This window comes from Hippocampus guttulatus, chromosome 5 (genome assembly GCF_054856545.1).
Source record: "Hippocampus guttulatus isolate MCC_2025c chromosome 5, RoL_Hgut_1.0, whole genome shotgun sequence".
In the NCBI taxonomy this organism is placed as follows: Eukaryota; Metazoa; Chordata; class Actinopteri; order Syngnathiformes; family Syngnathidae; genus Hippocampus; species Hippocampus guttulatus.
Genome location: NC_141265.1, coordinates 10604551 through 10620876, shown reverse-complemented (window position 1 = coordinate 10620876; position 16326 = coordinate 10604551). Strand labels below are relative to the sequence as shown.

General features: G+C 41.4%; 1 protein-coding gene across 2 annotated transcripts in view; it reads right to left on the bottom strand.

Annotated features, from left to right (window-relative positions):
- Nucleotides 1-13509, bottom strand: part of LOC147205020 (tetratricopeptide repeat protein 28-like) — a 124412-nt gene extending 110903 nt beyond the window's left edge. For both annotated transcript variants that reach the window (XM_086111746.1, XM_086111747.1), the window contains exon 1: nt 12797-13509. In XM_086111746.1, coding sequence (XP_085967872.1) covers nt 12797-12823 — 27 coding nt within the window. In that variant the 5' untranslated portion in view covers nt 12824-13509. The remainder of the gene's footprint in view (nt 1-12796) is intronic.
- Nucleotides 13510-16326: the final 2817 nt, after the last annotated feature.

Genomic DNA, 16326 nt, shown 5'->3' with positions numbered 1-16326 from the left:
GGGTAAAAGGAACAAGAGAGAGATCCGGACATGTGAAACAAAATCAGAAAGGAAAACATTCAAGGGGTGGAAAAATTGAGAGGTCAATGGGACCTTGAATGAAAGAGAAATGGGATCAGGAGATAAAGAGGCAAAGAAAGGCAAGAGGAGGTGAGACAGCTCAAGGGAGATTAAGGATCATCTGCATTTCCCCTTTTCATCTCAGTTGCAATGGTGATTCCTCTCTAAGGGCAGACACCAGCCCCCACTAAAAATGACACCAATCTCAATGAGTGATCTCGTGACAAATTGGGCTGAGGAGAGGGCTGCAGACAGCGAGGAGTCTATGGTAGGACTAAGATAAAACTGCAATTGGCTGCTGCACTTCGCCTCCCACTAATCTCCGACCACGAAAAAGTGGTGACAGAAAAAAAATGGTGTCAGGAAAATGACTGCAACAGCAAAATCCGCTGTGACCGCCGTTTTTTAAAAATGGTCTCAAATGTTACACGCAGGCACCACAACAATATGTTAAATTCATAATGGGCCCCATGAGACCGACAGAGGCTCCGGAGCTGGAATCATGTGTGACGGGACACACTAATTCCACACATCTTACTGTGCATTAATATTGTACGTCAAACAAGAAGCTACTGGTTTCATTTGAAAATATCCTTTGACCTTATACAAAGGTCTCCAAATTAATTTTATGCTTCACAGATATCTAATTTTATGCTTTTATGGACTTAAACATTTGCAGAAAATGTGAAGGGCCCTGAGATTTTTCTTTCACTGAGCCCGCTGGAAAATGTTCGGCGTTAACTGCTTGTTCCAGTTTCCTTTCACCACCACAATATGAAGCTGTTTGTGTACAAATGTTGAAGGGCTTGAAACGCAATACAGAAAAACACAATTTCTGCCAGAGGAGAACTGTCATTCTCCTCTATCAAGGAGGCAGGTGCACTAATGAATTCTGTTCTACTAATGTGCTGGGCTGGCAGGTTCTCGCCGACTTATCTCTACCTGCTGCAACTTTTCAAAATGAAATGTGAGAAATGGGCCAATTTACAGCTAAAGGCTGTTTCTTCCTCGGAGACACCAGCATAAAGATGGAGCACAGACGATATGTGGAGGTAGATGAGGAACGAAGATGTGTTTGAATTTAGACAGCAAGAGCGCAAAGAAGATATGAGATTGGATGGCAAAATGTTGACACTAATATGGGTGTCATCTCCGAGGAGAAAAATGTGCTTAAATTGCATTTTTTGGCCTTTAAGTTCTCTTTCTGGCGGCTGGAGCTGAAGGCCAACTATTGATCTTTCCAATCAGCTTGCCATGCAAGAGCCACGCTGATGTTCTACATGCACAAAGAAAAGATGCTGTCAGCCCCAAAAAAAGTTTTCAACACTTGGAAAGCTTTGAAAGAAAGACAAAGGAGCTGGAGGAACCAGACAGGCCAGAAGCGGTGGGAGGAAGGACGACAGAAACTAATATGAGAGGTCCTCAGCCATCTGGTGATAATTAAGTCTGAGGTCCACATGCAGCTGAAATACTTTCTCAGTCCATTGCCAGAGATCTGCTAAAATATTTGATGACAGAACCCCCAACATTCCTCTTTTTAACAAAAGCGTAATGCAATTCATGTTCAAGTTTGGCATGTGAGCCGTCGCCTGTGGACAAGCAAAATGAAGCTGCTTAAAAGCAGCTCTGTCTCTGAGTCTTTGATTTTTGTAGTAAAGTTATCGGATTCTGGTCTACCAAATGCCAGCGACACATTGTGATCAGCAGAACAGCTCAATGCTCTTCTGTACCCAATTCTTGCCATTCAAACAGGACACTGAGAGAGTCAATTTGGGAGTGGATTGAGATGAGATCATCGTTATTTCATTAATCAACGTTTTGACATTTTAGTTTGGTCGTGTCCAGAGAGATTTTTCTTACATAAATGTGTGCCTTGGCTCAATAAAAGTTGGAAAGCTCTGGTTTACAGTTTAAGTCATCCATTTGCTATCACTTTAATGCACTTGGAACCCAGTCTCCCACGTACTGGAAATAGGGTCATGTGGTGCCTAATTTTGGCTGCTTACACTGTAGCTCAATTTCGATTTTTTTTTTGTTTTGTTTTTGTTTTTGCCCACACACATCTGATTTTGTCATGTGAACAGTACAATTCCAAAATTTTAGAATCTCTCCTTTGGATTTGGATATAAATCAGTTAGGCATGCAGTCCATCTGCAGTACGGACACGCATCCGTATGCATCCGACCTATAGAGCATCAAAAGCCCAACGTGCACTCCGCACGGGCGGGGAAAGCACTTGGGGGGAAGACTAATGGCAATAATCGTTCATGAATCTGATTTACAGTATTGATTTTATATTTAACTTTAATTTAATCCCACCTGAAGCATGGTGATAGTATTAATTAATTCAACTGTTCATTTCTTAATAACGCGGCCTGTTTGGTAGATGTCAATGACGTGATGTCATCTGTGGTGGATGGGTCCATGACATGACGTCATCTTTTGTAGCTGGCTTCATTAAATGAAGAGATCGAAAAGATTTCCCCATTTAATTTGCCCAAAATATGTCTACCTCCTGTTTTTTGCCAATCTGGCAATGAAATAAGATGAGGCCCTCGACGCGGGACCATATTTACTTCTGTAAACTCTGTGCCACGTGACATGATTTTTTTTCTTTTGGGTGCACATCACTGGACGTCATGCTTTTTGCACAAAACGGATACGTTGCTTTTTTATTGGAAGCCGCATTTGTTTTTTTATAACGTGAGTGTATATACTATTTAAAAATTGGATTTAAAAAAATCAGAATTGGGCATCACGCCCTGCAGTGTGAATGTAGCTTGAGTCAAAGGAAAGAGTCAACAGTGAGTAAAGCTGAGGCAAGCTGTGTAGGTACAGTGCAATTGTCAGAGAGCTTTGGTGGAAGCACAGCTGAAGATACTGTTTTGTACCTTTTGCATTTGACTTTGACATCTTGGAAAAAAAACTACAAAGGATACAATCAGCCAATTATTAGTCCTACGTTCATTAGTCTCGAATTCACTTTGACGATCAAAATGGACTGCGTCGGTCTAGATCTATTTCAGACAGTGCAGAATGTTACAGACAAAGCTTTTCGATTGCTCAGACATCTGTCAACTCCTGAACACCGCTTGGAGAAGACGAGACCAGTGTGTGGAGGAGGTGTGCGGGCAGCTGGGAGGAGTATCACATCTCATGGCAACCCCCTCCGTCTCAAGGGACCAGTTACATTTCCCTTTGATGGTAACAGCAAAATCACCATCTGTAATTTGATTACACATTGATAGATGGAATGAGAGAGAAGAAAAAAAAGATCTTAATTAAGCCAAACCATATTCTAATCGGGTTTCATAATTCCTCCACCTCTCAACAAACAACAGATCAGATCTTCTCAAAACCCCCTCTGGGACTCACCATCGCAAACGGCAAGAGGAGATGGGTACTCAAACAAGATCATTTGATGCTAATTTCCTAAACAGGAAAGCACTTAAACAGGCACTCAGATTGAGACAATGAAGCATGTGCAGCAAGAGCTAATGTGAAAAATGGAGGTCACCGAATAAATGCGAGATCAAAGGTCAAACATTTTCCAAATGTTGTTTGTGTATATTTCGCAAGTGGACAACTAAGTGCACCGCTACTGTTACAACGACTTTCTTTACAACCCAACACCCAAATGCTATGCATTTGAGATACAACCCATATCCTATGCATATGTGCTTCAGAGGAACCACCAATCCTGGCTGCCTCCACTTGAACTGCCTCCGGCGCTGCTTTCCTAGCATGGGTACAGCTGCAGCACAGCATTGGAATGAAGAATGAATTGTGAGATAGGTTGACCGAAAAGGTGAAACAGCTTCAAATAAGCATCTTCTTCATTCACGGGAGTTTTAAGATCACAACAGGAAGATCCAGGTTTCCATGAACAAAGCTGTGAATACTACAGTCACTGTTGTCTGCGCGACAACAAAATCGGCACTTTCAGAAGCTTCAACTGTTTGATGTTCCTGCTGCTGGCTCAAGCCATACAGTCATATTGGATTTTAAAAAAATTTAAAATAAAAAAGCAGTCAACATGAATATGCCAATTGGACGAAGTGCGCTGCAAAACGGCCCAGCAACCACAAGTGGGATGTGTTCAGTATCTGTGGAGTAAAACAATCCTGCAATACAAACTGGTGTGTGCGTGTGCATGGGTCTGGGACTAGGACAATTTTTCAAATAAGCGTTTCAGATTCAGTGTGCTCAACGTTTCTCTCAGTTTGTTTATTGTAAAACATACTCTAAACACAAGAGAATCAAACATTGTATATTAAAACACTAGGATGATCAACCAAACCATAAAACAAAAGGTCCAGTAGTTAAATGCCAACATATAACTTGAAACTCTATAGAGAGGCTAAATGAAGTTAACACTGATGTGAACTGCGACTTTTGTTCACACAGAGCAGCAACACGTTCAAACGTGGCTTGTTCAAAACACTGTTCACGGGAATATTCTCTCAACTCCGTGGGAACGATGACAGTGCCCATTACTGTTAATTGGTGGAGGACCTTGTCTGGCTCTTCACTTGCTCCCCCCCCCCCACCTTTTTTTTTTTACGTCTTCCGGTTGACCTCATTGCTAGCCACAATACGATAAAACACTGAAAGCATGCAAATGTAAACCCAGACGAGCCTGTATACCATGAATGAGCTGCAATATTCCCAAAGGTGGAAAGTTCCTCACCTAAATTTTTAATAGCCTGTTCCTTGGCCTGTACACGCCCTCCCACAAAAGGTTTAGTGGAAATGGGTTAAGTGGCCTTGGTATAATCCTGCATACAAATTAGCAAAGATAAAAATACAACCCCTTTGGTGGCAGCAACAATGCCAGCCTTTATCGCAACAGGGACAAAATTGGCAACGGCAAAATGAAGAGGAGGGTCAAAACACGTGCTCCCAAATATAAATTAGGAGGACAAATTCACACCTGAAGCACTTATTCGACTACTGTGTGCCAAATTATGACCTTTTGATCCGCAGAGTGATTATGTATCTTTTTTCATTACAACCCTCACTGAAGCAGCTGAACCGAGTACAAACCATGTTTACTTGCAGAAGACAGACCACTAGCGAACATGTTCTGTTCAGCATGACTTCATCTCGTAGACAGGTCGCAAAAGCAACAAAAATCAGATGGCAGTAAAAGCATTACTTCCATTAATGTAGTGTTACGTGCCACCATTAAACCTGCTGTAAAATAGTCAAATACTGTACTTAAAAGTTGTTGATGCTCCAAATTTCGCAGTGGTAATTTAAGCACTATCCAAATTGCTGAACAATTTAATGTTTTATGTGGTCTCCGACCTCAAGTTACAAGAATAAAGGCCAAGAAGCGTGGAGGAGGGAAACCTCACACTCCAAGATAGGAGGTACAGCATTCCAGCATCTCAGATGGATGATAACATAGCAGTTGCCATCGATCACATATTATCTGGCACCAAGATATTGCTCACTTGTCAAGGCAACAATTTTCAAGACAAACACAAAAGAAGGACATTTTATGGTGCACCGGTAAAGCAAAACAACAATGCAGATATTTTCAAATGATCATCTTGTTCCCATTTGTGTACATGCTGCAGCTAAATGCAGAATAGAAGCGGGGAGGATTCATTTAGGACTTAATGTTCAAATCACATCCGCAAATGCATGCTTCCGAAATGTGTGATATCCTGGGGTTGTATAACAGGTTCGTATATTCAGAGGTCGGTGACTACTTATGAGGTTGGAACGGCATCAAAAGGTTTTGGTTTTCAAAGAGGAGAAGATAGCTCCTCCAGCAACCACTGCAGCGTTCCTCTATGCTCAGCATCAACTTGCTTTTTTGACTAAAAGTTTTTACACGTTTCCCTTATTGTCACTGCGCATTTACGTGCCAGCCTGCCATTAACACGCCACCATAAACCGAATGTGGAAGTGCTGAGTTCACTGAAGATTTACTATGGGCTTCAACTAAAAGTGTGGTGAAATGTCTATCGAAGAGGTATGAAATGACGGGAGAGGAAAATAGTATGGTTTGTTCTTCAGTGCTCATTTCTGAATCTATCTTAGCCTGCTTGTCAGTCACAGCCTGTCTGTCTGTGTTGCTAGGAGAAATTGAATCATGAATCTCCCATTGGAAACAGACCCACTGAGACTATGGAAGGGCACTTGGCCCTCATATCTTCACAGTCATAAACATTTCTGATCCACTTTATTCTCACAGGGGTCGCGGGGTCGGGGTGGGGGTGCTGGAGTTTTATCCCAGCTGTATTCGGGCAGTAGGCGGGGGACACCCTGAATCGGTTGCCATCCAATCGCAGGGCACACAGAGATGAACAATCATCCACGCTCACGCTCACATCTTTTACAATTTAGAGCTTTCCGTTAACCGTCCATGCATTTTTTTGAAATGCGGGAGGAAACCGGAGTACCCGAAGAAAACCCACCCTGGCATGGGGAGAACATGCAAACTCCACACAGGGAGGCGGGAGCCGGAATCAAAACCTGCACATTTGCACTGCGAGGTCGACATGTTAACCACTGGACCGCTGGGCCGCTCAGTCATAAACACTGGTCCAATATTAAAGTACATGCATCAATAGCATGAATTCAAATTTGAATGGGCAACTGCTCAAAAAAAGAAAGAAATGAGCGACACAGACGAAGAAGACTCCTGAGCCATTTTTTTTTTCAGCAGGATTTTATAGCAAGTAGTTGAAAACAAAAAGCAAACTTAGCAACTCTGGCATGACAAATTAAGGCAAGGCAGCTCCCGATCACTGGGGGGGGCGGTCCTGGGAACTAAAACAATTTGCTGCAGGGTCGGTTGTTTCTATGACCCTTGAAGACATATTAATTGAGGCCAGAATGTGTGTCTGCTACACTGACTGCAAAAATAATAATAATAATAAATCCCTCACAACTGGCTGAAAGGGACAGCAATTTTTAATTTGTTCATCAATAAATATTTCTCGTATAATCATGAGCTAGATATTGAACACACAGGTGCCATCTTAGACAATAAAAGCGTGACTAAAGCTTTTGCCAGGGTCAAACTCGCACAAAATTAAGCCTTCAAAAAAAGGGCTTATGAATCATTTCTCTGACAAAAGAAGTGATGGAATTAGCAGGCGTCAGTTGGTGGCAGGGTGGTATTAGCGGTGCTTTTCACGTCTCAATCCAAACTGGATCACAGACTCTCAAAGAGCATTGTAGCAGCCGGTCACAACATCCAGCACAACATCACTTGGAGACAGCTGCAGGGACTAAGGACTGAGCCGATGCTGTACCCCGCCAACTGGACCAAGTCCAGTCGGAGTTATACAAGAATGTAGGACTGTGGTTTTGGCAGCTCTATACCGATAAATGCTGTGAAACAGGGAAAAGTATGTGTGTTTTCGAGACGTACGGTGAAAGGATATGTCTCAAGCGCCATTGACAGCCCTTTTTTTCCCGAATAAATTACAAGGCCGGTTGGTATATGAAACTCTGACTCGCAACAGTATGTGCAAGGTTGATTTCACACCACAGGAGCTTAACCAGTGAAAGGAATCAAGTAGAAGTCAGTTCCACCTCAGAGACCAGGGAAATGTTTTCCTATTGATGTGGTCCATCAAGTCAGATCTTGTTTTTTATTCCCCACGGAGGCTCTCAGAGGCAGGCACCTCTTGAGCAGCTGACCACACTCGTGGAACAGTGACCTCGATAAACTCAAATATAGGTGCATTTGCTCTTACAGGGGCACTGGAGGGTAAAAGAACACTGTGGTAAATCAGAAATGGGTGCTCTCAGGCTTGGAAGAGAGCATGGAAATAGACTGTTGCACATGTAAAATCAATTTTCACGTTTACTATTCCCAATCCAAAAATCCATCTCTACACACATTGTGTGAGATATAGTTCCAAAGAATGAGGATTAATGAGAGCAGGCTGGCCCAGGCACAATTACATCTATTGTTTCTGCTGGGGTATTTTGACACTGACCTCTCAAGAGTACCTCACCAGGCAGAAACCTGCATTTTGTGTGTAGAGTACTGTAAAATAATGTGCATTGGCCTTGTACTCGAGGTAGCGCTTCCCACTGTCGTCCATCATTGTCCAGTTTTCCCAATGGGAGAAATGGGCTGGGGATGAACAACAGCACCACAAGTTGGGCACTAACATTTTCGATGAAATGCTGAGTTGCAGTTCCCTCCTGCTTACCTGGCCCAGTCTCCAATGCCGCACCACTACACCCCCCCCTACCCCCATGTGACCAAAGCCATGAGGGGCGGTCATGTATCCACATCCAATTTCTCTTGACATGCTAATCCATAAATACTCTGCAGTGTAAAAAAAATATCTTTAAAAAAAACAGCAGGTCCTATCGGTCCAAATCATTAATCATACCTGTTGCATTACTCTCATCCTCTCCCTCTTACACTCCCAATTCATATCTTGGATATGTATCTTTTCCATAGCCTCCAACACACCCCACTCTGCTATCAAACCTGAAATTGCATGTCTGCAGTAGTGCAGCGATTACGTGTCTTTGTCTTGAATCCCTGCATCAAGCCTCTTGTTCCATGTCATTCATGTCTCAGTCTCAGTCCCGCATGAACACATTATGACCGACACACACAGCAAAAAATATATAAGTATATATTATACATTTGAGCCACATTTCATCAGAACTGCCACTGAAATCAGAGAACTTAATTTGATACAAAGTCTGTTTCTGTAGCAGCTACACACTCAGGATTTCCTTCTGAGTCTGTTTTCCCTGCACCACTTCCATTGTTGCATTTCAGGATAGTCAGCCATTAAAAGGGATGCATGCGCTCTTCGGAGGAAAAGTACATCTTCTATGCTAAGCGTTAATGGTACAAGGGTGTATCATTCATTAGAGTGTAGTAGTTGCTTGAAAGGCACTGCTTTGGTAACCTTGACATTTGACTTTTACAGCTTGGGAACACGTGCATGTGGTGGTCTAGAAAAAGCACAGTTACTGTGGAGTCCAAAAATTTGCGTTTTGGGGTAAACAAAGAAGAAATAGACTTCGGCTGTACTCCTATTCGGATGAAACCGAAAGAAAGACGTTTTCGTAAACACAGCAACAGATCAGACGTGTGGAGGTGAGTGAGGTGAGCATGCTGTCTTTGGGGATAAAACAGTGTTACATTCCGTACAAAAATCCTCTTGGTCGATAGAGCACCTTTGTCTCAGCCCGAAATGACTTCTGTTGACACTTACTACTCTCTTCCAGCACTTCTTGTTACTTGTTCCTTTATTGTCGTATCTCATATTCCCAAAACTGATTTGGTGCCACTGGCATTAGGCATCACAGAGTGAAATGCCATCCCTTTTTTCCCCTCAGGGAAAGGCCATCCTCTTTTTTTTTCTTTTCTTTTTTACTGGCCACCTAGCCCATAAATAAATCACAAATAAGTTGGTGAGCTTGCAGAGCATCTGACCTCAGAAACATGAGTGTGGCATGCTGTCACACACAGGTGAGAAGGCCTTATATCACCAATGTGGAAACCATTACACATCTGGTATCTGGAAACTACAAAAAACAAACTGTCCTTTGACTTGGTCACAGTGTCACATGGTATGTTCATCTAGCTTCGAAATATGACAAAACACGATGCGTTGAAATCACACCTCTCCTGTAAATGAAAGTATACAAAGGTGATTTAAAAATATCCCTGAAGCAAAACAGAAATGCATGTTCTCCTGGTTTTCCAACAATATGTGTAAATCTATACAAACCATAAAGGTGTTGAACAAAAACAAAACAATCAGTGCTCAGTCATATGACAAATGAAACAGAATTACACAACTACAAATTTACTACAGAACCACACAGCTGAACAAGTCTCAGGTCAAACTTTGGCCAGCAAAGTTCTGCTCACACAAAAAACATTTGCGAGTAACCGCTAACCAATGTATCAGCAGGAGTCCCGCACTAAGACCCAATTAAGAGCCAAGCACAAAGATCAGTCACATTAGAAGCTCACATTGCCTCGTGTGATCAAATCAAGATATGTTGAGTTTGTAACCTGCACCTCCCAACACTTTTCCAGTCGAAATGCGACCTGGGGAGATTCTATCAGCACCTCTAATTGATTTGAGGGGACTTTTAGCACCACCACCATCTCTCCCTGCCTCGCTGACTTACCTTTCTAGAGTCTTTAATACGCTCCCAGCGCCGTCTGCAGCACTACTGCAACAAAGTAGAGGGTCATTTTGCATTCCCCAGCACTTGCACACAAAATATAAAGGTTTTGTACGCTACGTAAAGGGTCAGCCTTCACAAGCTGTACTTAAATCTGGATGAGAAGCCAATCAAAAAGCTCTTCATTCAGAAAGTATTGATTCATGCAGGGCAGGCAGCAGAAACGAAATATTGCAGCCTTTGTTCACAAACCTGCACCCCACCATATAAAAACGATTTTTCTGGTGTTAACCAAATGGCATGACAGAAATCGAAAAACAGATTGCTCAATCATCTTTTCAGAACATGTTAGTTCATTCATGCCTCATCTCTCCAACACATTCAAATTTCAGATCCATCCATGAGGTGGGCCAGACCCACAAACAGTCACATGGAAGGTTATCATAGATATAATGTATGCAAGCAAGAAGTCCCATTTTCAATTTCACTGAAATCCTTGGAAAAGAACCATCTTGTACACAGCCAAGCAAACACACCACATTATACACATTATGGGAGTGTTGCTGGATTCAGAATTTTGAAGACTGCTATTTTGTTTACAATGTAGGGTGACCAAGAGTGGCTCACCCAGTTGAGGCACAGGATGCTGAAGAGATTTACACTATGAGAGAATGTTACTGGCTTGAGTCAGCCTGTGCGAATCTGTTCTAGAGAGACAAAGCATAGGTGTAAATTAGTGCCACAAACATGGCATGACAGGACAAATGGCTCTGTGGCGTGATAGACAGACTAAACTTGATATTTAAACAGATGCTTTCCATTTTTTTTATCGTGAAGGAACATTTTGTTCTTGGTTTTGAGGCAATGTAGCGTGACATTGTTAATGTTGTTGTAAAGACGATTTATAGGATATCTGAAAAATTACAGCGCATGGTCGTTCTCAGGGTATCTTGTGTGTTCCGTGACATGCATGTTAAAATAGGCTTCATGTTTAAATCATGTTGATTCCAGATAAAAGTCACAACTGTGTTTGGGCTTTTTTGGGGGTCTTATTTCATAATTCTATGACAAGTTGATGGTACATCTGACTTAACCACTTTGTCATAATTGTGCCTTTTTAAACAACTGGTGAAAATGAGTGCATTATCTGTGTGTCAGACACCTTCAATATGCTGAAGACCTTAATTTTCCTCCAAAACAAAATCTTAAATTTCATGTAGAAACTTTCTTACTTTGTCATGTTCAACAACCAGCTGCCACAAACTCATCCATACACAATGTGCCACACGCCCCCAACAGGTTAATTAATTATCATTACACCAAGACAGTGATGTAACAATGTTTCTTCCTGATTAGTTGCTTGGTGTGTGTGCTCAGTACACACTTTCAGAAAAGAATCTGCATATGAAGGCTACAGTTACTTCTGCAATATTTCAAGATTGACCTCTCATTGCTTACAAGACAATTCCTTTATTGGGGAAGGGCATTTTGTCCTGAAAAAGGGTCCCAATGATGATTTGGGCAGATATGCTGCATAGCTGTAAACTTCATTAGCACATGCTCAAAATGCATTTTCCAAAACTTGTTTTTGAGCTCATCTTTCTTTTTTTGAGATCATCTACATTAACGACTCTTTATTTGAGATTAGCAACCACGCTTATTTTGGAGGGCATGAGCTACTAAGTTGAAACACATTGAGTCAACAGTCATCACCTATAATCCATCACAGTTGTAAAAGTTACACTGCATCTGGCAGTAGTCATGAGTGCTCAAAAGATCATCAGCTGCAGCATGTCTCAGCTGTCTGTGTACATATATTTAAAAAAAAACAGTAAGCAGGCATGGGGAGAAAGTTCAGAAACTGTTTCTGAACACATCTTAACAATAAATTAATTACTAACTACCTCTGCATACCTGGAAGGGTGGGATTTTTTTCTCTGTGTGTTACTGTATTTGCCCAAAAAGCAGCTTTTTGTGTTAAACGCACCTTCTCCACTACTTGTCAGACAAGCGCCCCCTTCTGGCAAAAATGTACAACAGTGATTTCAGTGCCTTCACATTTTTATAAATTCCAGATGATTTGAGATTGTTTCCATGGTAGATAACATGGAGTGTGAGCTACGAAAGAATGCCGCAACAAAACATTTTTCTTGACAAGGATTTAGTTACCTTTTTTTTCTTTTGCCTTTCAATTGTGTCACAGGAAAAGTGGCAACTCATCTGACGTTTCACTCTCTACATAAAAGTGTATCATCTATTTGGATAAGAGAGTCAATAAAGGGTCTAGAAAAAAATTTTTTTTTTTTTTTTTTACAAAGGTTCAGCATATCGGCTACTGTGCTGTGCTGTACTGACAACGCATTGCAGACTGACTGCACATCTGTCCACTGTCTGCTAAATTGCTTCCTGGTAAATTGTTTCTGTAAAGTAAGAAAAAAAGATCTGTTATAATCCTATGAATATAAATAGTCATTTAAACCACGTCGTAGTTAAAGTTCACCACTCTTGAGCTTTTTTAGCACTCGGTATGTATCTCTCCAACTTGTGAGTCACAGATGTCCAAAATTGGCTAAACAATGTGGGGGGGCGGACTCACCTTCTTCCGGGGCTGCCATTTCATCATATTTGTAAACCAAAATGGGCCAGCATTAAGATATTATAGGAGAACGGAATGTAGATTGGGGGAAATTCAGGGCGCAAATCATGCTGCTGCCACTTCACATCTTCTCCAAAGGGCGACGCATGATGAGATGTGCCAGGCTCAGTTTGCGGCAATTTTTGTGGAGCTCGACAGCGCGGTTGACGCGGCTCATACACGGTTTAAATCCAGTAGTAGTCGGGGAAGAATTCAGAGTCACCGTTGTCGGTTGTCAGCGGGTGCGCGCGATGGTTTGTGTGCGTAAATCCAAAGCAGCGATCCGCTGTTGACCCACTCCCTTGGCTGGAGGTACGCAATGATCGTTGCATTTACGTCTGATCACACCAAGAAAATACGATTTTAACTTTTTCAAAACGTTTTCCTAAGTGGGGAACGCCGTCAGACTGCGTCCAGATGGTCCTCTCGAATCCAAGGAAAACAAGCAAAAGACGGGAGTTTGTCTCCAAATGCAGAAATGTACATCACAATCTCTCTCGCTCCTTTTTTTTCCAGTGGCGGAGAAATACTTTTCCCCCCGGATGTACTCGTAGAGAAACAGTAACCCAAAAAAAAAAGAGTCCAAGCAGGACAAGGGGAGGGGAGATTATTTTCAGGAGAGAGGAGGGGACAAGAACCCCCAAAAAATCCCTGGAATTTGTGAGGAGCTGGAAGGATCAACTGATTCGTGCAAGAGCAACAAACTGGACTGGAGCTTTCTGATGACTTCCTTCCCTTCACTCTTTACTCACTGGGGAGGAAGGAACCGCAGGGTCATAGTGCCGCCGAATCAAATGATGGGGTGGGCTGTGTGTTGTTGTTGGTTGTGATTTTTAAACTACTGTATTGTGGTAGCTCGATTTAAGAGTCTAATTCGTTCCGTGAACAAGCGCGTAATTCAAGTAACTGGATTTCAAAACAACGACCCCAAGCCATTGAATGAATTCAAAGGCGATTAATGTATTACAAGCACCCCCCCCAAAAAAACATGACATTCTTGTCATATGTTCAATAATATTTTATAAGAATTGATTAATAATGTATTTTACTGAATTGTATTAAAACACACACACAATAAAAAGCAATGGAATTAAATATAATGTTGCACATTGTCGTTGTTAAAATACAGTTTGAGCTTTTTCGCTTTTCAAATATTGTATTTTGAAAGCCGTGTTTAAAAGATGTGTACAAATTAAATTAACCAACAGAGATGTACACAGTAATTTTGAGTCCTTGTAAAAAACATAAAAGGTTTTAATTAGTGCTGTCAAACGATTAAAATATTTAATCGGGATTAAAACGCAACTGTCGTAATTAACTCATAATTAATATTGATTACTCACACATTTTTTATTGTTTCTAAATTTCTTTTTATATTTTTTGGTCCTATTTTCCCCCGTTTTAATGCTCTCATCAATATGGAATCATGGATCAGTTTTCTACATGCAAAATGCAAATATTTACTGAAACAACAATTTCGATTTTCAATTTTACATGAACATTTTTGACTTGGAGCAGCTATTCACACATAATCTCTCACACAATATTACTGTCCATCAACAACAGTGAAAAGAATATTTTGTCACACAACAGCTCCTTTAGCAGCTCCATTTAGGGAATCAAAACAGAACAATATTAAATTATTAAGTGCACATCTAAGGTAAACTAGTACTCAGCCTATAGTGGATTTAAGCCATGGTTGGATACTTCATTTTTCTCAAGTTTGCTTTGAACACAGCAGTCAGGCTATGTTGATTCTGTTGGTCCTTCTTGCGCGGAAGTCTCTCTATGGTTTTGTGTAGACATCATTTCGGATGACTACACTTGGTTCGAGGCACGCACAACACTGGAGACGTTTTATTTTCAGAGTGGTCGCTACCACTGCACCGCTGAACTATCGACGTGCCTCGGCGCACCGTCACTGTCAGACGAACACAGAGACGCTCCACCCCCTTTATTTATATGGACACGTAACATGGTAACCTTCCACACAAAATAGTTCCAAACAAGTAACAATCGTGTCAGTGGCAAACATCGTACTCAACAGGCTACCTGCTCTTTATTCACCAGAAGCTCATCAACCTAGTCTCTTATTTCTCCCCCGAAACAGTGTCTTCTCCCTCTTGGTATACCTTAGCCTTCTCCGATTCGTACAATCTCTACACAGCTTGTAATGAAGGCTCTCGCTGGCAATCTGTAGTGGAGTCGTTAGACACAATGCGAATGATTTCAGCTTGAGTCGAGCTGTGGACAATGTTGACAGGCTTGCATGCAGTAGCCATACATTTAGCTATGGCTTCAGCAAATTTGTTCTTCGCCGTGTTATCCATTTTCTTCGCTTTGAAATGATCCATAGCTGTCTGTCTTAGACGATGGGAAGGAGTACTCACATCAGCTGTGTGCTTGGCCATTAAGTGGTATTTCAGACTCGACGTGCTATGATGATAGCTCAGTTTACGATTGCAAAACATACAGGTAACTTTGGTCTTGTCAGTGGAACCATCTGACAACTTTTTAAAAGTAAACTTTCCATTCATGAACTCTTTAAATATCCGTTTTCGGTGTCTTGCGCTGCCGTGGCTGGCAAAACAGACATGGGCGTGGACCTGTGGAGCGCGCTTGTTGTTTTGTTTCCAGTTTGTTTATTTATAGAGCAACCGAACATCCGCTGTGACATGTGCCACGTTAGTCTCGCGAGAAAAAAATTTAATCCCGTTAAAATTGATTTAAATTAATGCCGATAATAACGCGCTAAACTGACAGCACTAGTTTTAATACATGCCTCTTCCTACAGCCACAGGTATTAAGTCAGTACTCTTCATAACAATGTGGCTACATTAGATATAGGTTAACAACATGCTAAAGAACATTCTCGTTTCATGACAGCATATGCATTTGATCATGTTTTAATGTTTGTGTAAACATTTCCAGTTATTAAACAGAAAATAGGTAAAATAGGTTCTATGCTTATCTAAATTGTCTTTTTTCCATGTGTGTGTGTGGCAAGGGAAGTGCTGTGCTCTGCTTCGGATCAATGAGAAAGCACACACACACAAAAAAAAAAACTCACAATGTAAATGTAAGGCTGCTGAAAGTTATGGGTAAGTTTTCCCTAGTTTACCTTGTATATAATCAACTGTCATCATCGGATCCAGCAAATCTTTATAATCCAGAGTTAGAAGATATAATTTTTACTTTGAATGAAATGCTATTCTGCACTGGAATGTCCAGCAAAGCAGGTTCTGGGACAGAGCAATAGACATAATCATGAACGAGTTCAGCATCGCTGGGAAATCTGTGGTAGATTAAAACACTGTTGATTTTGGAAGACAGTATGTACAATGGAACACTAGGTTCATGGTATTGTTTGTGTTCCTTTTGAGATGTATTTAATTTAATTGAAGACATATACTCTGCTGTTAAATCAAGACTATGAATACACGGCTACCATATTAGAAGAAAAAGGTAAACCGTATTATCCGTGGCGGATA